Below are 23,226 nucleotides of genomic sequence, written 5' to 3'. Positions count from 1 at the left end.
CTGTGACAGGAAGCCAGACTACCTAAATGCACAATAGAACAGGTAAACTTCTCACACAAAGATTTCACACTGGAATTTGTACCCACAACCTTCTTACTGCAAAGCAATAGAGCTAACAACTGCCCCGCTATGTAGTCAACGCATCTAAACTGTTTAAAAAAGTAATTTTATGGCTTCAATAAAATATTGGAACATACAGCTTATCTGGACAGTGACCTTGTCACTTGAATCACTGGAGAATTTGAAGAACACTGGAGACAGAACTCACAGGTTATCTTAATGGTGACGTCACGACTTGGATTGCTGGTGAAGGCAGGATTTCCTCTCACTCCTTCACACCTGTAGATTCCTCCTTGTGCCACAGTGATATATCTGTTTTCTCCATTATTTGTTCTGATTTGAACTTCAGACGTGTCTGAGGTTTTTCTGAACCATCTGTATTTCCATCCAGCAGAGGGCTCCACTGAGCAGCTCAGTGTCACACTGCCCCCTACTGGTATGGTTGTTGGACCTTTTGTCAGTTTGGCTCTGGGTTTATCTGTAGGTGAAAAAGAGAAAATTGTCAAATTTTTGGAATACATTTTTAAGATCAGTTGTTAAATCATATGCTTAAGTTTTTAAGTTCCTATATACAGAAGCATCAATAGAGTAAATGGAGACATTGGGAAATTTGACTTTGTGGTCTATAAATAAGCCTCTGCAAGATGTAAAGAGTCTTCATGTACACTGGCATAAAAAGATCCTAACAGCAATGTTTGGATATGTTTCCCTATGTTATCCAATCACCCAGTCTTTATCTATAACCAGTTTCTACATTTTCCCAGAGTTACAGTCCCTGCACCTCTTTATAGGTTAGTTAGAGTGTTTGTATAGACGGAGAGTAGACACATTTGGTTCATCAGTCTCACAGACTGTGGAGAGCGTCGTTCTTAACATTAGCGCTGACGACTCACTTAGATGGACTAAATCAGTCATATTTTCTACTTGAGAAGTGTAAGATTTTAATATAATACAGCTAAAAATACAGATATGTTTTTACATTTCGAGTCCTCTTTATAATGCTAATCCTAAATAGTTTAAATCATCTGAACATCTTTTGAATATTTCAGATGGATATTGTAGGGAAAATTCCATTAGTTTGGTTTTATGTTTTTTTTTTTTAAACATGCTTCAGAAAAAAATTACAATAACTCTGTCCTCAGCAAGAGTTTGTGCTCCTAGAGGTCCCCTGCTGGTAGAGCAGCAGAAAGCAGTGGTTCAGTTCACGTTTGCTTCAGACCAACTCTCAAAGCATGACAAACATAACTTACGTGATACAGACAGTCTGAAGGCTTCACTCCACATTGTTGAAGAAAGCCAGTCATCTCTGCGTCTACACTGACACATGTAGTCTCCACTGCTGGACTCAGAGACAATGAAAGTCGAGTCTTTACCGTTTATCCAGTCTACAACTAATCCATCTCTCTTCCATTCATACGTCCACTCAGTGGTTTCTCCTCCCTGGACCTCACATGTCAGAGTGATCGTCTCACCACTGAACATCTGAGGCCAGTTTGGTCGTCGAGTCACAACAACCTTGTTGGAAACTGTTTATCAAATGTGAGCAGAAACCGAAAATCAGAGAAAAAAAATGGATTTCATAGATTTGGTTTCAGACAGTTTTCAAGAAAGAACTCACAGGTTATCTCAATGGTGACGTCACGACTTGGATTGCTGGTGAAGGCAGGATTTCCTCTCACTCCATTACATCTGTAGATTCCTCCTTGTCTCACAGTGATATCTCTGTTTTCTTCATTATTTGTGCTGAATTCAACAAAAGTGTCTGAGGTTTTTTCTGAACCATCTGTATTTCCATCCAGCAGAGGGCTCCACTGAGCAGCTCAGTGTTACACTGCCCCCTAGAGGTATGGTCGTTGAACCTGCTTCCAATATGGCCGTGGGTCTGTCTGTTGTTGACAGAGACAATTATTAGTATATTTCACAAAAAAAAAAAAAAAAAAGATTTGAAAAATTGTCATTTTTCTGTCAGAAACTAAATATGTAAAAAGCTGTCATTGCATAAAATAGTTGGATATATTTATTTTTTCTCAAAAATATGAAATTTCAGTGACTGTAGTTTGATATCATGTATTAGCTTATTTAAAAAACAATAATTAGATTTCTTTCCACAAGATATCCTATGGTTGAAGTCAGTTTGAGCATCTTCTTGTTTTGGTTTTATTGTGATTTGCGACAGAATTCATTTACTTTATAATGTCACACAGGCAGTTATTTTAAGTACTGAGTGCTGGTCTGATCATTATTGCATGTAAAAAAACTATTCTTAATGTTTTTGAACTAAAATAAGGTAAACACAATCTTCATATTTAACTTAGTCATGATAAAATAATTTATGCTTACCTGAAACAGTAACCGTGACCGTATTACTGCACTTTCTTTCATATGAGCACCACCTGTGAGAAATGCACTGATATACACCACTATATGCTAATGTGATGCTTTTATATCTATATCTATAACTATTTATATCAAATGGGTCGCTAATCCTGTTAATCTTATTGAACAGTGTTGAGAAAAATGATTATTTTTAGTGTTTAATACAGATTGATCTTTTTGAACAAATCTTTAAACTTTGAACAGGTTTCTGTTGGTGATTTAAAATTAAACTATGGCCGGGTAAGTATTCAAATGTACCAAGGAAAATGGGGTGATCTGTAGAGCTTCTCCCTGGACCCCTGTGGTTGTAACACATAGGACAGGAGGCCATGGATTAACATATGCAGGAAGGTAGCTTCCGGTATCATTTAAATTACCTTGGGAAACAGGAACTTACCGAGTTCACGGGAGATCAGAATTCTTCTGTGAACATCTGGGTTGTGTGAAGATTTTGAACCATTAACATTTAATATACAAGATATTTTTCTTAATTATAGATAGCATTCTCTGACTGAAAATGTTTTGTTTAGTATTAGAAAATTACTCAGGATTTATGCTAAATGGGGTTTTGGAAAATGATTGTGTTAACTTGTATACTTAGGATTGAATATTATGTTTTATAGGTTAGAAAAAGGAATTGTACCTCATTTTGTTCTGTTGATTTTATGTGTTATTTTTGGTTTAAGGCAGGACTCAATCTTTTGGGGTGGTGAGTGCAGAGGAGCAAAAACTGGGTTTGTTAAACTTTCCTTAAACTAATTACAGAATTTAAGTTTGTTCCTGAGAATCTATGTATAGGGAGAGACTCCGGCTTTCACACATATCTGTGAAATCCTTTTCTCTGTATATCTTTTATTTAGATGGTTTTAAAACCGCAGGAGTTCAGGATGAGGCTCTCCTCTTCGTTTGTTAAACAAAAGAGCAAATGGCCTTTGTTCACAGCAGTAAATTAGGGGAAGTTCTAAGTTTTTCTGAGTGTCCAAGGTGGCTTCCAGTTGGTCAAGCGGAGGTACGCCTTAATTGAATATATTAAAAAGGAAAGACACACCTACATTATAAAAGTTCGTGCACAGGAGTAATAATTCAGATAGCTGCCACTATTTTGCCTTTTTTGCACCAGCTCTCTCCAAAGACGCGTCTTTGCCTTTTCTTTTCTATCTTTTTGTCTCAGGTAATGAATGTATGTCTCTGTTGTTCTGCAGTTTTGTTGTTAATTCATAAGTTGTTTCTTATTGGATTAAACTCTGTAATTCTGTGACATCAACACACATTGTTGTTTTCCCTGTGGCTACACGTGGCCTGCCGAGAGGACCTGGGATCTAAGGAAGAGAGAGAGCCAACTTTTTCCAAAGTTAAACTATTTTAGAAATTCTTCCTTAACAACAGGTAGGACCAGTCAAAGTCGTGTCCTTCATTCATGTCACAGATAAATGTAACAAACTCTCCAACATAAAAAGTCGACCAGTTGGGCTCAATAGTCAGCACAGGATCTACAAAAGAACCAAAATTTATTTTATTTATTTTCTAGTTTACGACAATTGAGATCACATGTTAAAAAAAAAAAATCAGAGTGTATGATGTGATGTACTGAAAAGAAAGGGAAGTTGTTCTTTAGAGAATACATCTCTAAAACAAATATTAAAAGCTGAAGTTACCCTGAGCTTGTCCACAGCAGAAAAATGAGTTCAGCACTGAAATAAAGGTTGAAACTTTATTAGCTTTAGAGACATTAAATAACCTAAAATAAAATAGCAATAGGTTTGTCCCACACTCACATTTTGCACCAACTTTGTTGTTTTGTTTATTAAACGCCTTCTTTCTTTGAAGGACTTATTATACAGAATTGTTTGTTTTGATTAAAGTAACATCAAAGATTGCATCTAAATAATTTTTTTTTTCTGTCTGATGAGATTGAACTACACTTTGACTTTAAACAAAATATTCTCAGATTTACATCATATTCGGCCAAATTTACTTTAAGTGTAATTTAAAATACAAGGTTATATTGTGAGTTATAGTGTACACCTTTCATTCACATTACATTTTTCCTCACAAATATTTTTCCTTGATTTGCAATATCTGAACACAAAAAGTGATTTACTTACACAATAAGCCCAGCATAGGATCCAAGGTTTTCCCCATCTTGGCTTCCAGGCAGCTTTTCTGCTTTGGTGAAATTTTCTTCAGTGAAGTGACACGTTGCAAACGCAGCGTCTGTAGATAAAGAGAAGAGCAGGAAACATGATCTATGTTTCATCCAAAAATGAGATCATAATATCTTAATTTACTAACACTGACATCACTGTGAAGTTTGTTTTTGCTACAAACCACTGGGACTTTTCCAGCCCACTGATGGAAAGTCAGGTAAAAATAAGACGGTGCAAACATTGCTGGTGATCAGTAAAGCAAACACCTTTGATAAAAATCTACAGTGAATAATCACATAATACTACAAGCTTAGTGTGATGTTATGCATAGACTACCACACCAAATAAAAGGAAATTTCTGTTAACAAATGGTAGATGCTTTTGCATATATTCAAGTAAAAATGAAATGCAACAATCACAGATAAAATTTATGTTTATTTGATGTTGGTTATGACGCTTCATCTGGTGACAAAACAACAACTTTGTATTTATAAACTTTTTAACACCTTGAATCTGAAAATGGTCTCATTCATATTAAATGCAATATTCTTACCGATGCTGATGGGATCACTGTAGTTTGTGTAGTAAGCTGGTTGTCCTCTTCCTCCTCTGCTCCAGTACAGTCCCTCCTCTGAAACATTCATTTGTCCATTTGAGGATAAAACAGCTTCTTCTATGATCAAAGGGGTTTTCACCTGTGTACTAGAAATATCTCCAATCAGACGAGGAGAGAGGGGGAAGAGGAAGAAGAGGAGGAGCGTTATGATGACAATGATGATGATGATTATGATGATAAGTCCACTGAGCTACCAGAAATAATTCGAAGCAGACAAGGAGAGAGGGGGAAGAGGAAGAAGAGGAGGAGCGTTATGATGATGATGATGATAAGTCCACTGAGCTACCAGAAATAATTCCAAGCAGATGAGGAGGAGGAGGAGAAAGATACAGGTTAGTGCAACTCTACACCCTGCTGGTATCTGTATTATTGCTATTCATTTGGGCCTTTAGCCTTTTTGTTAGAGTTGACAGAATGACAAAAGTATCATCCACTACACACCAAACTTTGATTGGATGTTCTTAGACTGGATATTCACATTTCTGTCAGAAAGTAATATTAGTGGTGTGCCCAGAAAAGTAACTTGTAGGTTTGTTTATTACCAAACATATATATAGACAAAGCATTGATGACTTGCCTCATACTGACGGTGTGCTGGCGTTACTAATCTCAGTTGAAGAATATTGGTCACTTTTGCTTCTACACTGACACATGTAGTCTCTTCAGCACTTTAAAAGTCCAGCGTTTCTTGTATATAACCGACTCAGATCTCTTCCACTCATAGTGGTTTCTCCTCCCTGAACCTCACATGTCAGAGTGATCGTCTCGCTTATACAATAAGCCCAGCGTAGGATCCATTCTCTATTCTGGCTTCTAGACAGCTTTTAAACTTCAGTCAAACTTTTCTTCAGTGAAGCGGTAAGTTGCCGAATGTACTGTATTTTTCATCTAAGGGTAAGATTATAATATCTTAATTTACTAACGCTGACATTACTGTGAAGTTTGTTTCTGCTACAAACCGCTAATGGCAAGTCGGGTTAAAATAAGAGTGCAAACATGGCTGGTGATCAGTTAAGTAAATGGATTTGAATAAATCTACAGTAAATAATCACGTAACACAACCACCTTATAAGCTACTGACAAAATTTGAAAGGAAATTGTTAAGATGCTTTTGTAGCTATTCAAATAAAATTATGAATAATAAAATGCAACAATAACAGATTCAAAAGTAGTATTTAAATAAAGTAGGAATTGTTTTGTGCAAAAATAGCATTTGGTTTCAAGTGCATGACAATCAACTGGTCGGTTATTTTTAACTGCTGCTCTTTATGTCGAAAAACAAGTGATGGAATGATCTGACCTGTCACATTAAAATAAGATCTTAGGTGGGTGGAGGCGGATAAGATATCAGAAAAACACATTGGCAAAAATAACTAGTATCCTGTAAATTGCATAGATGAAGCCTAACTCTAGTGTGTGACTCTTCATTTCCTGGTCCATAAGCAAAGACTTACCAGAGTATCAGCAAACGGCCAAAACATTTATGGACCTTTGAACAGAATTATGTTTCAAATAATGAATAGTGTGAGAATCCCTTCATTTTTTTGATAACAGAGTTGATCGAGTCACTATCGAAAGTGTTAAAGTTATTTGAACAAACTGTATATTATGTTGATTGATTCTCGTTGGTCGATAGTCTTGGTGTTTCTGCCATGGTTGGTGGACACTTTTGTCCAGCAGCATTTAAGGTCCTACAAAAATGAATCAATTAAATAAAGGATTAACCTAAAGTTACCTTTTGCTTGTCCACAGCGGAAAAACACTAGACCAGTGGTTCTTAACCTGGGTTCGATCGAACCCCAGGGGTTCGGTGAGTCGGTCTCAGGGGTTCGGCGGAGTCTCTGCCATGGAGGTAAAGACTCACTTGTGTAAAGTCGTGATGATGCCCCGCTTTGCAATCACTTAATGCAGAGGATCATGTTACATTGCTCTAGATTATAAAAGTGTGTAAAAAAAAAAAATACTAAAAATAGTCAAGAAAACATCTCAAAATGTCATGAAAAATTTAATAAAAATTATGTCATAACCCAGCAACATGTGGCCTAGTGGGAGTTCATATGCCTCATTTATGCGTCATGATCCTGGATGACTCTGGTGAGAGCAACTACTACAAAAAAAGGGATAGCATGGTTAAACGTGTTATTCAACAGAAAAAGGTTTGAATGGTCTTATCTTCAGGAGGGCAACACCAAATCTGGACTGGGTCCTCATTTATGAAGTGGGGGAGTTGAATGAGGAGGGGCACGCAGTATCCACAGCTCCGGTGGTTGGCTGCTTGCTGGTGGACTGGGTGAGTAGTGATCGGTCTTGCTTTCTAGGTTCCTTGGCCGGAGGAGATGGACAGGCAGGTAAGGACTGGAGGTGAGCCACAGGTGTTCTGAATGGAATCAGCGAGAGACAGACTAGGAGGGAGGAAATCCACAGGCCCAGATAATCAGTGTGGAAGCTGAGCACTGAGGACCTATGACAAAGGAGTAGAACGAAGGTAAGAAAGATCATAACTTGTCTGTGATAACTGTGATAACACAGCAACCGCAGTAGTGCCTCGAGTAGTAGTAAACCATCTGGCGACTGTATCTGGGAATCCACTCCTCTAAGCACTGCTCCTTGATGTGGGAAATGCATTTCACCTGGAAGCCGCACCTGCCCGTCACACCCTGCAGAGGAGGAAGAGGAGAGAGCAGACATCCAACACGCAGCACACCGGTCTGTGGATATGACATTATGTGACAGTTGTTATCATATTTTACTTCCTCATCCATTACAAATACACAAATGGAAAAACAGGAAAGCTGATGTATAAACTTATCTCATTTCATTCAAGTTAATAGCTTATAAGCGTTCAAAATTACTAAAAAGAACTGATCTACAGCTTCCTGTACTAAAACTCATGAGTTTTTTTTTAAATGTTCTTTGCTACCACCTGGTGGAAATTAAGAGGAACTGCAACAGATTTTCGGTTTAAAAAGCCTCATTGTCATGCTAATGAGCTGCAAGACATTCATCCAGGAATTTAAAGACATAAAACAAACCACAGTGTACATTTTTTAAATTTCAGGATTTTTTTTTTTTGTTTTCCATTTTGGTTTCGAGTCTTGGAGATATGCACTGATCTCCAACGTCAAGTTGCTCTGGTGCTCTGAAAGACCGAAGTTGTCATGGATATTACTGGCAAAATCCAACTTCTCATATTTATTATTATTAGATGTCTAACAATTTTGAAATACTTAGCTTCCCTCTCTACATGTTTTGGTCTCTTTATAGTGTTTTGAGCTGCTGCAAAAACTTTTGAGCTTCATTAATATTCACAATGATGGACTAAACAAAATATTTAGTAATGTGTTTAAACCTAAGGAGCTGGGATTTTATTTGTAAATAATATTAAATAATAAAGGAGACATTAAAATACAGATTAGCATTTCAAATTGCCCCAGAGGCTTTATTCTCATGTCACCACCACAAAAGGAACAATAATAGGTCCATCAATATTCAAACTGTGTTAATATTGTTTTTACTGCATGCACACGACAAGCGGAAAATCTACAAATGCTGCTGTGTGAGTAAGAATAATAACAGCAATTTTCATATTTCATGTTATGAAATTTGGTAACAAGTGACTGTTGCAGAGATATAACTGGATTAAATCAACTCAAGCATCTTAATGCTGCAGAAATAAAATAATCATTGCAATTTAAAATACAAATATTTGAGTTATTAGATTAGATTACAGTGCAGAATAAACCAGCAGAGCATGCAGCCTACAGGGCAGATCACAGGATTCTCTTTTTTTAAAACTCAGCAATGTGATTACTGTCAGTAAATTTTGTTAGAGAATGAAGACGGTTTGGATACGGTAGTAAATTCATAGCAAAAATCAGAAATGTAAGAAGAACTTCTAAAAGTGGCAGGAACATTTTCTCATATGACCTTCAGGTTGAGCTGTTAATTCCTGGCATCACATTGACATAAAGACAACTTTTCTCTGGATGAGGTCTCTCTGTTAAAACAAGAATATGGAGAAAAAAATGAATTGATATTGAGAAATATTCTCATTTTTTTCTGCTTCAGTTCTTTTTCAGTTATTTACCTCTTCTCTTTGCGTATTTCACAACTTCATCTGTAATGGAAATATTTCAGAATTATTTCTGAATAATAGCCTCTAATAACTTGGTTTGTCCAACTCTGTAGTAAAATACATAGATTACCATTTCCAGCAGCTCCACGCGGACGCGGGCGGATAATGTGATAGATAGAAGTGGTGGCTATGGTACATAACAAATGTAAAAAAAAACAAAAGGCATAAATAAATAAAAAGTTCTGATTTCTGTTTCTTATTCGTATGCAGTTATATGAAATTTCAAGGTTTATTTAATTCTCCTTTACATTATCTTTATTTGGCTGCTTCTAAAGAGGAAAGTTGTCAGTTACTGTTTACTGACAATTAAATAACTTTACTTGCTGAATCAAATTCATGAAACTAACTCATGGTAGTGACATAGCTGCATTTTGTTAAATTAAGAAGTAGAAATATAATCATAGTGGATATTAATGCTGATGTAACGATGACATTTAGCACAAACACATTTCAGGAGTTTAACCCTGTTGTTTTGTGTCTGTCAGACAGGATGAGCTCTATTGTGATATTTTCCTCTGCTATGAAGATGCCTCACAACAAAGAAATGACAAAACATTAATTATGAATAATTCAGTTAAGAAAATGCTGTTTTTTATACTCTGTGACTAACCATGCAGCAGAGAGCGGTAATGATTTTCAGTCTCGTTCGCTCCGTGATTAGTGGCCGCTGCTCTCTGGCTGCTGCTGTCGGACTGCAACGACCTAAAAATGTTAAAGTGGATTAAATTCAATAATTACAGAAAGAAATAAGAGTTCATGTTTAAGATGAGAAGCCAGATGTTACCGACCTGAGGCAGGACAAATCTGGGAAAGATAAAAAAAATAAATAAATAAATAAAGCATAATCATTAAATTTAAGTACAGCATTTCAAAGCTAAAAATACTAATTGTGTTTGATTCATTAATAACGCTAAGAACCAATCTGATCCACTATCAGAAGAAAAATATCTCACCCTTTGATAGTCTGTAGCGCCACAACAAGAGCAGCAGAATGATGAGAACGATTCCAACAAATGGTCCAACAACAAACATCGCAGGAAATGAAGAGCTGGCAGAACTGGACACAGTTACTGAAAACAAGAAACACACACACACACACACACACAATTGCTGCAGATTTTACGAAGCCATTCTCTTTATTCCAAAGTGTTGCTTTAAACTTGAACACACTGGTACAATAAGTTGATACCTTGCTCCTCCCAAATGCTTTAAATAATAAAGAAGATATTAAAACACAATATATGCAATATATTTACTTCTCGGTTTTTATTTACTTTTTGTATCAGAATTGAGTCATGTTAAGCTCACCATTCTTAGTGATGCTGATTCTATCACTGTAGTCTGTGTAGTAAGCCGGTTCTCCTCTTCCTCCTCTGCACCAGTACAGTCCTTCCTCTGAGACGTTCATTTGTCCATTTGAAGGAAAATCAGCTTCTTCTCCGGTGAGAGGCTCAGAGGAGTCTCGCTCTTTGTACCAGAAATATTTCCAACCAGACGATGAGGAGGTCACTGTACAGGTCAGTGTCACACTGCCTCCTGCTGGTATCTCTCTGCTATTACTATTCAACTGGGCCTTTGGTTTACCTGTTGGTGAGTTCACAATAAAGAAAATGACAAAAGTATCATTCACTAAACATCAAACTTTGGTTAAAAGTTCTAAGACTTGCTGTTCCTGGTCCTATTTCTGTCGATTGTATGTACAGAGAAACAAACTTTAGATTCTTTTTTTTTGGCCAACAGATATAGGAGTGTGCAATTTCCCACAGATTAGACAAAACATTGATGACTCACTTGATACAGACAGTCTGAAGGCTTCACTCCACTGTGTTGAAGAAAACCAGTCATCTCTCTTTCTACACTGACACATGTAGTCTCCACTGCTGGACTCAGAGACAATGAAAGTCCACTCTTTACCATTTGTCTTGTGTATAACTGTCGAAGTTCTCTTCCATTCACACGTCCACTCAGTGGTTTCTCCTCCCTGGACCTCACATGTCAGAGTGATCGTCTCATCACTGAAGATCTGAGGCCGGTTTGGTTGTCGAGTCACAAAGACCTTGTTGGAAACTGTCCCCAGATGGACAGAGTCATCATTAAAACAAGTAATGTTAGTTGTTTTTGTACCTGTGCAAGTAATGTTCAAGAAAGCAATTGTTACAAAGTAATTAAAATGATTGAACTTACAGTTTATCTGGACAGTGACCTCGTCACTTGAATCACTGTAGAAATCTGTTTTTTCTCTCATTCCCATACACATGTACATTCCTCCTTGTATCACAGTGATATCTCCGTTTTCTTCTTTATTTGTGCTGAATTCAACAAAAGAGCCCGAGGTCTTTCTGAACCATCTGTATTTCCATCCAGCAGAGGGCTCCACTGAGCAGCTCAGCGTCACACTCCCCCCTACTGGTATGGTTGTTGAACCTGCTGTCAGTTTGGCTCTGGGTTTATCTGGTGTAATTGAAAATATATATTGGTACATTGGTCACAATTTGGTTTTCAATAGTTTTTTTTTACTGTCATTTTATCATAAAATTAAGCTTACATGTACAGCCTAAACCAGTGGTGCCCAAAGTCGGTCCTCAAGGGTCCTCATCCTGCATGTTTTAGTTTTCTCCCTGGTGGTAGCAACAACCTTTTTCGGATACCAACAGGGAGCCAAATGATGGCCTTCTAATGAGCCATCATTTGATCCAGGTGTGTTAATCCAGGGAGAGAACTAAAACATGCAGGATGCCGGCCCCCGAGGACTAACTTTGAGCACCGCTGGTCTAAATGGTTGAAATATCATAAAAAAAGTTTTATAGTTTTGTCACTCATTTCAGGAAGTGAAACTGATATATAGGTTAGTTATATGTGCAGAAAAATATTTAAAGCATTTGCTTCTTATAATTTGTTTCTTATTTGTTTGTATTTGTTTCTTATAATTTTGACAGACATGACTTACGGACAACAAAAATCCAAACCCGTATGAACAGAAACTTTACTTTCTTCTGAGAAGAAGACTTTGTGTCGCACAGCAACAGTCCAATTCTCTTGTTTCCCGTAGCCCAGGTGAGACGCTTCTAGTGTTTCTGGTTCAGGAGTGTCTTGACACAAGGACTTTAACATTTGTGGCCCACAGGCTTCATCAAGGCATAGTGATGCACAGACTAAGTATTCAGTCCTCTGCTATAAGTTTGAACTTTTCAGAGTTGGTTTTGCTCTAATTACAGTCAAATTGAGTTAAAGAGTAAACTTGATTGTGCGTCTCTATGGAGATTCATAGCAGTGCCAGTGTTGCTTTTCCAAGTGTTATTCTAAATATGTAATGGTGCAACATGACAAGCTTCAGCAGTCTGACAGAAGGGAGGCTCTAGTTTTGAACCATCAGCCCAACATGGTGAAGTGTCTCACCCAGAGACACAAACAATGAGGGCGGGCAGACTGGGAATCAAACCAACGATCCACCAACTGCAGGGTGAACTCCTACCTCCTACCACCACCACTGTCCACTGAATAACATGCTATTTCTGTAAAATAACTTAATAAATTGACAAAACGTGGAAGATGTATTTTGTCCTACAAATATTTTATCTTAAATATTTTATGTTAAGTTTAACCATATATCTGAGAAATATTTAGAGTAAATATTTTAAGTTATTGTTGATTTCAAATAGTGTATATGTTGAATGGGTTTATAGTAAAATAGTATATAATTACATTACGTTTTACACTCGGTTTGGAGAATTTTTAGTAACACTGGCTTATGGTGTTTATTAACTCAAAAAGAATGCATTTCCTTTCATGCTTAAGAAGTTACAGTGTAATGAGTAAATTCTAAAAAAAAAAAAAAAAAAAAGAAAAACTATTTTAACTCTGAATATTTACACCAAGACTTCACACCATAGGAATGTATTTTACACTTGGTGTTGTTGAATTGACTCTTGTAGTGTTTACATGCTCCGTCAACGCTTTTACTGTGCATCTGCTTAAATGTTATTGTGAACAGATACTTTTAATCTGAAAAACAAGCCTGATCACATAATCTAATTTATTGAATATGACTATTACTGGATCTGTGTAAGTCCAGGAGGTCTCCCTGCTCGTTTGTTGTTTTGTTTCCTTTTGCTTCAACCCAAGTCTCAAAACACAATAAACATAGCTCACCTGATACAGACAGTCTGATGGCTTCACTCCACTTTGTTGAGGAATACGCGTCATCTCTTCTTCTACACTGACACATGTAGTCTCCACTGCTGGACTTAGAGCCTCTGAAACTCCAGTCTTTACTATTTGTCCTGTGTATTATTGACCCATCTCTCTTCCATTCACACGTCCACTCAGTGGTTTCTCCTCCCTGGACCTCACATGTCAGAGTGATCGTCTCACCACTGAAGATCTGAGGCCGGTTTGGTCGTCGAGTCACAACAACCTTATTGGAAACTGTTTCCATCAGATATGAAGAGAAACATTAATAAAAAAAAAAACAGCATTTAATGTTTTAACACAAATGTAAGCATCCATCCAACACCTATCACCTTGAAGTGCAAACACACTTTAAAATGAGGTTACAGTCAAGATTAATGGAATCTATGTCAGGTCAAGTTTAATTGTATAGTATATTTCAGAAACAAGGAAGTTCAAAGTGATTTACACAAACATCATTCAGTGAACAGCAACAAACATTACATTTCATCAAAATCATAAGAGAAATATGCATCAAATATATTGATCAGTGTTCCAGTTATTTTGAGTAAAAGGCAACTTTATACAGGTGGGTTTTTATCCTTGATTTGACTCAGTGTTTCAACATCTTTGCAGTTTTCTGGAAGTTTGTTCCAGATAAGTGGAGCATAGAAGCTGAGTGTTGTTTCTCTAACGTAACAGTCGGGTTTTTGGACTGTGAGAGGAAACTAGAGTACCTGGATAGATGAACACATGGATGTAGCAACATATAAAATCTACATGCACAGGTCTCAGGCTGGGATTCAAATCCATTACCTGATTGTTGCAAGTGCTAACAACTGCCCCATTAAGCATCATACAAATCAAACTGTTTAAGAAAGATCAATAAGATGATGAAACTTACAGCTTATCTGGATAGTGACATCACTTGGTTCAGTGTAGAATGAGGGATTTCCTTTCACTCCATAACACCTGTAGATTCCTCCTTGTCTCACAGTGATATATCTGTTTTCTTCATTATTTGTGCTGATTTCAGCTTCAGGTGTGTCTGCGGTCCGTCTGAACCATCTGAATTTCCATCCAGCAGAGGGCTCCACTGAGCAGCTCAGTGTCACACTGCCTCCTACTGGTATGGTTGTTGAACCTGCTGCCAATGTGGCCGTGGGTCTGTCTGTAGATGATAAAAAGGAAAAATTGTAAACTTTATAATAAACTTCTGTTTTTAAATTATGTTTCTATCAGACAAAGTTTATATGTACAAAACCATTAACAGAGTAAAGGCAGATAATTTTGTTGTGCAGTGCTTCAACCATAGGGTCAAGATGAGCAACGGCCTGGGCTCAACGGCCTGGCCTGAGACTGTCAAAAGCAGCCAAGAAAAAGATATTTTGGTAAAGGCAGGTCACAGCCCAAAACATAATGTGACTTCACTTTGCCAGAGTACATGATGTAATTATGAAAAGTTGGTGACAAAAAGTCACTAGTTGATAAAAAAGAAAATCCTAAAAACATCAAAAGTACTGAAAAATAAGAAGCACACAGTAATGTACTTTGTAAGCTTTTAGAACATGACACAATCACACAGCAGAAATTATGTGATGGAGAGGACTTGGTTTAAGTTTGGGAGGGAGAGAAATTAAACATGTGGTTTTGTGTATATAGAGAGTAGGTGTCAGACATGACACAGAGCTAAAACTACATGGTTTTTTTTTCCATTCATAGATAGTTAAAATCATTTGAGCCACTTCTTATGAATATTTCAGATGGATAAGATAGAAATATTTACATGTTTTCTTTTAAACAAGCTTCATAAAATGTTTTTATTTTTTCTCAGTCTGATGACATCTTTATAATAGACACTATATAAGATATAAGGTACCTTTGTTTTGTAAAATCTGTCTAGAGCAACAGTCTATGCCAGTGTTTCTCAACCCTGGTCTTCACTGCCCCCTGCTCTGCATGTTTCAGATGTGCCTCTATTCCAGAACAGCTGATTCAAATGATTGCATGACCATCAAATACTGCAGAAGCCTGTAAATCACCCATAGATACAATTCAGGTGTGTAGCAGAAGGGAAATACCTAAAACATGCAGGACAGGGGGGCGGTGAGGACCAGGGTTGAGAAACGCTGGTCTAAGCTCTCCTGGAGCCCCCTGCTGGTAGGTCAGCAGTAAGCAGTCATTTAGATTTGCTTCAGACCTCATCTCAGAGCATAAAAAATAATTATTTACATGATACAGTCCAGCAGGTCCCTTGCTCATCTGTTATTTTGCTTCAGCCCAACTCTCAAAAAACAATAAACATAACTCACCTGATACAGACAGAGTGATGGCTTCACTCCACTTCGTTGACGAATGCCAGTCATCTCTTCTCCTACAACGACACATGTAGTCTCCACTACTGGAGTCAGAGAGTCTGAGAGTCCAGTCTTTACCATTTGCCCTGTGAGTAGCCAACCCAGGTCTCCTCCATTCACACGTCCACTCAGTGGTTTCTCCTCCCTGGACCTCACATGTCAGAGTGATCGTCTCACCACTGAACATCTGAGGCCGGTTTGGTTGCTGAGTCGCAACAACCTTGTTGGAAACTGTTTACATCAGATGTGGACAGTAGGAAAACAAACAGAACCATTAAAAAAATACAACTTCAACTGTTTCATGACAAAGGCAAACAATGTTCAAGAAAAATATATAATTGTACAGTGTCAATAAAATGATTAAACGTACAGCTTATCTGGACAGTGACCTCGTCACTTGACTCACTGAAGGATTCCGGATTTTCTGTCATTCCTTCACATCTGTAGATTCCTCCTTGTGTCACAGTGATATCGTTGTTTTCATTATTTGTTCTGACTTGAACTTCAATTGTGTCTGAAGTCTGTCTGAACCATCTGTATTTCCATCCAGCAGAGGGCTCCACTGAGCAGCTCAGTGTCACACTGCCCCCTACTGGTATGGTTGTTGGACCTGTTGCCAATGTGGCTGTTGGTCTTTCTACTGTTAATAGAAACAAAAATAGGTACATAAACAGAATATGATAAAAAAAATGGAGGTACATCATTAAAATAAAGTTTAAAAGCTGTCCAGTTACCTTGAGTTTGTCCATAGCAGAGAAATTTGCTCAGCACTGAAATAAAGGTTGAATTCTTATTAACATAAACATTAAACACTATAGAAGTTAAGATAAAAGACTGTCCCATCCACAAATTCACCATTGACTCTGTTGTTCTGTTTAACAGATGCATCCATTTCTTTTGAAAACAACATTCAGGATTATTTTTGTTTTGTCAGAAAAAGTCACACTTAGTTAATTTTGTGAATCACAAGACTAAACTGCACTTGGAATACTTGACACCCTGACTCTGAGTCTGAAGACGGAACATTTTCAGGCTTGCAACGCAAAATTCACACTGTATGTAATTTCCAATTCAAGTTTGTGACGTTTTTGTAATAATCGGCACCATTTTGGATCATATTGCCGTTTTGGATTTGCAAATCTGTGACGATCAAATCAGTGGATGATCAAATATTTAAAGGAGAAAGAAAACTATGACAACAGGAAAGAAGCGCAACAGAAAGCTTGTTTTTCTAATTAAACATTAATCTCAATTTGTTTGAAATAATTTTCTCCATTTTCACCGTCCAAACACAGAAAGTAATTACTTACACAAGAAGCCCAGCACAGAAACCGAGATGCTCTCCATTCTCGCTTCACGCCAGTTTAACCTCTTCGGTCAATTTTCTTTTTCTTTTATGAGTGGACAATTTGCAAATGCTTTAAATAAACAGATCACCTAAAACTTAGCACCTCGGACTGAAGTCATTAGGTCTTAATTTACTAAGACTGACATCACTGTGAACTTTGTTTCTGCTACAAACCGCAGGGACTTTTCCTGTGAGAAGGTCGGCTTAAAATAAGACAAACGTTTCACGCATCAGTGGCAATAAATTAATAAATAAAAGTGGGCAAACACCACACAGATATTAAATGTAAGCAGATATTATCTTCTTTTAGAGAAATTCAGTTTTATAAAGTTTATATAAGCCTTTAAAGTCTCAGTTTTTTTTTGTTTTTTTTTTTTGATCGTCTGACCGTTTATTTGAAATCTGACTTGAGGATGAATCTCTCCCTCCAGGAACGACTGGAAGCAAAAACATCAATGTTTTTCACTTTTTTTTTTTTCCAACAGATTCTATTGTAGCATTTAGATAAAGTTGAGTTAGCTGTCTCAAGCTAGAGCAGCACGTGGTTTCTAGTGCAGGAGAAGCCAAATGTTGGACTATTTTTTATAATTACCTTTCGTCTCTAAATACAAGTGATAGAATGATCTCACCTGTCACATAACACCACAGATGGAAAGAGAGGCAGAAAAGAGATCAGTGACACTGGGAAGGATGTGAAGTAGTTCTGCATTTAGAAAGGTGCAAAAAGCAGCTGAAAAAAAGTTTAGTGTGAAAAGCACTGTGCTCTTTAGATTCAGCTCTTACTGTCCACGAAAACACCAGGGTCAGTGACCTCCGATGGAAGTGCAAAAAAAGGCAAAACATGATGCATGAATTCTGAACTACCAGGTGCAGTTAAGGAAGAAAAAAGGAAAGACATGAATCAACTTCGAATATATATGTACAGTGAGCAGGTACCATAAGAAAAAAACTACACGTCATGGCATATTAATGGAGTATCTTAATGTGAAAATGGTCAACGTTTCCCCAAAACCTTTTAAACTAACAAAGATGGTAATGAATAACATAAAGCAACAAACAATTTGAGCTGCAGCAAACAGGAAGGCTGGACTGTCATGCCGCTCTGCACGTTGCCTTGACACATTCTAAATATGGGCCTTCCTGTTTCTAACAGACCTGGAATACCAACATTAACCACTAGATGATACTAACAGGTCAAATAATATGAACAAATTTTAACCTATGAAAGAAATCACTGAGTTTTTAGCCCAAACAATGTTTATTTTTCTTTTTTTTCTCCCTTCTCTTTTAAACTTGTCCTGTCACAAGTTTGGACTCTGAAGGTCTTCTGGCTGATGGGTTTCTGGGAAATGCTCCAGAGGCCTCATTCTCATATTTTAGCATACAAAGCCGCAATCAAAGCACAACCTGAACACCGTCAGTGTCTATGAATTGTTGAGACTATATCATTTATTAATGTTTTACACATTTGTACTTATTATTACCTTATGCATGTTTCATTGAATACAGGCACCAATAGTCAAACTGTGTGGCAGTCTTCTACTTATTACAAACAAAGCAAAAGTGTGAAAGCTTCAAATGCTGCTCTATGGGTAACAATGGTGTTTGTAATGTTTATCTTTAGTTTCATCTCACTGGAATCTTCCAAACTTTCAGTTGATGGATTTTTAACTTATCTATAACATATGATTAACATATTTGATCATTGCAGAGCTACATCAACATTAAAACATCTATTGCATCTTAAATCAGGGCAAATACAATAATCAACACAACAAACAATGAAAATATGAAAACACATCAGACGAGTCAAAGACTTGCAGAGTAAAGCAGCAGCCTGCAGGGCGGCAGTGTTGTCCACAGCTTTTCCTGATCTGAGAACGAACCGGAGCATCTGTTGCTGCTGGACTCCAGCTTCCTGCAAACACAGATCATACATTTCACATCCTAATACTTTCAGTAACGCATTCAAAATATGTGTATTGGAAACAGGTGCTGATTAATACTAATGAAAAGTGTGTTTAACTATCCAATAGAAACATAATGGGTAATAGACTTAAACTGAATGAGGATATTATCTAGCCTACACCAGAGTCTAAGTCAGAAACCAGAGTGACATGATACTTTAATAATAATAATAAAAAAATAAAAAAAGAGAATAGTTATCACTGTCAGAATCAGAAAGTGTTTTTACAGATCAAAGACAAATGGGATACAGTCACGAGTTCATGACATAATAACAGAACTTTAAGTAGAATACCTAAACGTGGATGTTTATGATTAACATCCACTTAATAATAAACAATAAATAAAAACATAAGTGACAATTTAACCAAGTCAAGTGTTTATCTGACCTTCATGCTGAGCTGAAATGATCTGGTCTCACGTTAACGTAAACAGAACCTTCTGCTGGATCAGGAGGCCTCTCTGCTGAAATTGCAAAGAACACATAGAAAACATGTTAGTGTTGCAAAATCTCCTGAGCATTTTGTTAATAACCACCTCATACTTTTAAATTGTTTGACATCGCTCTGAGTATTTGACAGTTTGGGATTGATCTGATTCACATGTAATCAGTCTCCTTTAATAACGTGGTTGTTTTAATACTTTACCGTTTCCTGTGGCTCCACGGTTATGGATGGTCTCATACAGAGACGTGGTGCCTACGGTACATAAAAAAGAAATATTCAGATCTGATTAAAGTTATATAAAATTAAAAATATATATATTTTTGCCTGTTTATATTCTATGTTTGTTCTGCAGTTATGGTGGTGACAATTAGCTTGATTTTCACATTGACACTCATTTTAACACAGTTAATGTTAAGTTTATTGTGTGACTGACCATGCAGCAGAGAGCTGTAATCACTTTCATGATTAGTGGTCGGCCTCTGGCTGCTGCTTTCAGACCGAAACAACCTAAAAATATCGAAGTGGATTCAATTTAACAAAGAAAGAAAAGTTTGTGACCGAGAGGAGAGAGTGCAGATATTTCATACTCACCTGATGCGGCACAAGTCTGGGGAAGATGACGAAGGCATTTGGATCAATGACAGAAGAATTAAATTGATTAACTCTATTTCAAAACTCACATGTAGGGAAGATGTTCATAAGCATTAAAATGAGAAGAAAAAATCTCTCACCCATGGACCATTTGTAGCGCCACCACAAGAGCAGGAGGATAATGAGAACGACTCCACTAACTGGTCCAACGATTAACAACAGATGAAGTGAAAAGCTGACAGGATGGGAAACAGTTACTGGAAAAAAAAAAACAGGACATTATGACAACGTTCACTGTTTACAGACGTGACTTCATGATCATCCTCACTGTTTCTCTTGTTCCTCTCAAAGGTTGTACGAGAAGATGCATAATAACAAAAATACAATAAACAAGATTACTTTTAATTCAATGGGACTAACACGGACTTGTTAAGTTGTGATTTTTATTAAAAAAAAACACATTAGAAATTGTTTTTGGAAACTATTTAAATTAATACAAGAACATAAACAGTACCACTTTTTGACTTAAAAGCAAAGTCTAGTTAAACTCACCATTATTACTGATTGTGATTGGATTACTGTAGTCTGTGTAGTACTCTGGTTCTCCTCTTCCTCCTCTGCACCAGTACAGGCTTTTCTCTGAGACGCTCATCAGTTCATTAGGAGAGAAAACAGGTTTTTGTGTCGTCAGCGGCTCAGCGGATTTCTCATCTCTGTACCAGTAATATTTCCAGCCAATTGGTGATGGAGTCACTGAGCAGGTCAGAGTTACTCTGCCTGGTAGGCTGTTAGCACTCAACTGGACCTTTGGTTTACCTGTTATTAAAGAAAAATAAATAGCATGTATGAGAGAGTTCTGAGACCAAATACTGACAACAAATGACTAAATAAATACACAAGGAAGCACATTTTATTTTCAAAGCATCATTCAGAGAAATATAAATAAAGAATGCCTCAAAGGGAGTAAATGTCCATCTCAAATTTGCTGAAAAAACTTCCACAGATTGACCAGATTTTTAAGAACATCTTCTTAACTTTTAGAACGTTTCCTGTTACATTTGAAGTACGCCTAACACAACATTTGGGATAAAGAACGCCATGCAAAACCACCATGATGATGACATAGTAATTTGTCTTAGGCTGGTTTGCTAGTCCAGGACCTGGCTAACTTTCAGAAAGGTAAAAGCAGAGAGGCAGAAGATCTAACCATCAGGTTTTGGCCTCAGGCTCAAATATATTGGGCTTATGCAATGATCCAAAGCCCACCAGCAGGTCCACCTTTGTTTGGCTCGCCACAATTAAAATAGAGGTTTGGCAAGGACCTACTCAACATCCAGATTAAATCTATCCTAAGCTGAGCCTTCTGCAAAGAGCACGATTTTGGGTTTAAGAGACTATTCTTCCCCTTGTATCGTTGAGGCCCCATGTATTTTTGTGGTCGGAGGAGTCAAAGAATATCATCCTGATTGAACTGACTGTCCTATTTGAAGACAGAGGTATATGAGAAGAAGGCTTCTAAATACAAAGACCTTGGTGAGCAGTACAGGGACAAGGGCCGGCAGGTCTAATAAATCCCAAATCCCCAGTTGGTGCAGGGATTTCCCCAACACAGTCTGTGTGGAAGACATTTACAGCTATAGGAGAAGCATTAAGGTCTTAAGAAGATCTTAAGTTCTGCTACACAACTCCTGCCACTGTTTTACAAGCAACCTTGTTTTTCATGGCAACTGTCAAAACACACAACAAACATAACTTACGTGCAACAGACAGTTTGATGGCTTTACTCCACCACATTGTTGGAGAATACCAGTCATCTCTTCTTCTACAATGACATATGTAGTCCCCACTACTGGACGGAAGAGCTTTGAAGGTCCAGTCTTTGCTTGTCCAGTGTATAACTGACCCATCTCTACTCCATTCACACTTCCACTCAGTGGTTTCTCCTCCCTGGACCTCACATGTCAGAGTGATCGTCTCACCACTGAACATCTGAGACCAGTTTGGGTGTCGAGACACAATAACCTTGTTGAAAACTGTTAGCATCAGGTAGAAAGAAACAAGAAGTCATGTGAGAAAATGTAATTGAATGCAATTACATTTTTCAAGAAAAAAAAAACTAATGGTTTTTGACAGATTAGCATGTGTAAGAATTGTATAATATCTATTAACATTTAAGAAAATATTTATTCATTTTCTAATTTTGGCCAATTTTGAACAAGATTTTCAAAATGCTGTTTGAGATTAATTTTTATTTTTATTTTAGAGGTAGAAAAAAAAAAAACAAACCTAACTTACCTGCTACAGTGAAGGCTTCACTCAGCCTTGTTAAAGAAAACCAGTCATCTCTTTTTCTACACTGACACATGTAGTCTCCACTGCTGGACTCAGAGACTCTGAAAGTCCAGTCTTTATTGTCTGTCCTGTGTATGAATGACCCATCTCTCCTCCATTCACACGTCCACTCAGTGATTTCTCCTCCCTGGACCTCACAGGTCAGAGTGATCGTCTCACCAATATAAGGCTCGTTTGGCTGACAGCCCACAACAACCTTGTTGGATACTGTTTACAGAATAATAATGTTAATTGTATTTGAACAAAAACATAAAGTCACATGAGAAGCATCGATTAAGTAGATTAAGTTGACTTAATTTCTTACGGTTTTGAAACTGTTTTCAAGAACAAAACTCACAAGTTTTCTCAATGGTGACATCATGGCTGGGTTGACTGAAGAATGGGGGATTTCCTCTCTGCCCTTCACACCAGTAGATTCCTCCTTGTTTCACAGTGATATCTCTGTTTTCTTCATTACCTGTGCTGATCTCTTCAGAGGTGCCTGAGATCTGTCTGAACCATCTGTATTTCCATCCAGGGGAGCTCTCTATCAAGCATCTCAGTGTCACACTGCCCCCTACTGGTATGGTTGTTGAACCTGCTGTCAGTGCAGCTCTGGGTTTCTCAGCTGTTATGAAATAAAAAACAAACAAAAAAATCTATAAAAAAAAAAAAAAAAAATATATA

At 37.3% G+C, this 23,226-nt stretch overlaps 2 protein-coding genes across 2 annotated transcripts in view; both read right to left on the bottom strand.

The window, feature by feature from the left end:
• Positions 1-1,500: 1,500 nt before the first annotated feature.
• The window catches only part of LOC103129887 (B-cell receptor CD22-like), a 23,463-nt gene continuing 1,737 nt past the window's right edge, over positions 1,501-23,226 (bottom strand). Inside the window, exons 4-8 of the mRNA XM_016665486.1 lie at positions 22,898-23,167; positions 22,504-22,767; positions 21,966-22,241; positions 20,882-21,024; positions 1,501-1,586 (exon numbers count right to left, since the gene is read on the bottom strand). Of these exons, the coding sequence (XP_016520972.1) occupies positions 1,566-1,586; positions 20,882-21,024; positions 21,966-22,241; positions 22,504-22,767; positions 22,898-23,167 (974 nt within the window). The 3' untranslated portion in view covers positions 1,501-1,565. The remainder of the gene's footprint in view (positions 1,587-20,881; positions 21,025-21,965; positions 22,242-22,503; positions 22,768-22,897; positions 23,168-23,226) is intronic.
• Positions 8,612-16,336, bottom strand: LOC103129891 (Down syndrome cell adhesion molecule-like protein 1 homolog). The gene is made up of 11 exons (XM_016665485.1): positions 16,229-16,336; positions 15,814-16,089; positions 11,519-11,785; positions 11,126-11,401; positions 10,643-10,918; positions 10,288-10,404; positions 10,123-10,138; positions 9,945-10,036; positions 9,405-9,461; positions 9,287-9,316; positions 8,612-9,196 (listed from the first exon to the last, which is right to left on the bottom strand). Exons 1-11 carry the CDS (start codon positions 16,287-16,289, stop codon positions 9,129-9,131), a joined length of 1,536 nt encoding a protein of 511 aa, XP_016520971.1. The 5' UTR covers positions 16,290-16,336; the 3' UTR covers positions 8,612-9,128.

Source organism: Poecilia formosa, unplaced genomic scaffold, assembly GCF_000485575.1.
Source record: "Poecilia formosa unplaced genomic scaffold, Poecilia_formosa-5.1.2 Scaffold589, whole genome shotgun sequence".
Classification (NCBI taxonomy): Eukaryota; Metazoa; Chordata; class Actinopteri; order Cyprinodontiformes; family Poeciliidae; genus Poecilia; species Poecilia formosa.
The sequence above is the reverse complement of the archived record's forward strand: the minus strand, read 5'-3'. Positions and strand labels throughout refer to the sequence as shown.

What these genes read in the sequence shown, in the direction of transcription:
- LOC103129891 (XM_016665485.1), bottom strand. Translation starts at nt 16,289, where the DNA reads ATGACAGAAAATCCGGAATCCTTCAGTGAGTCAAGTGACGAGGTCACT. An exon ending in AATCAGCATCACTAAGAATG is followed by an intron (nt 10,405 to 10,642) that starts GTGAGCTTAACA and finishes TCTTGTTTTCAG; the next exon opens with TAACTGTGTCCAGTTCTGCC. An exon ending in TTACCGCTCTCTGCTGCATG is followed by an intron (nt 9,462 to 9,944) that starts GTTAGTCACAGA and finishes TATGTACCATAG; the next exon opens with CCACCACTTCTATCTATCAC.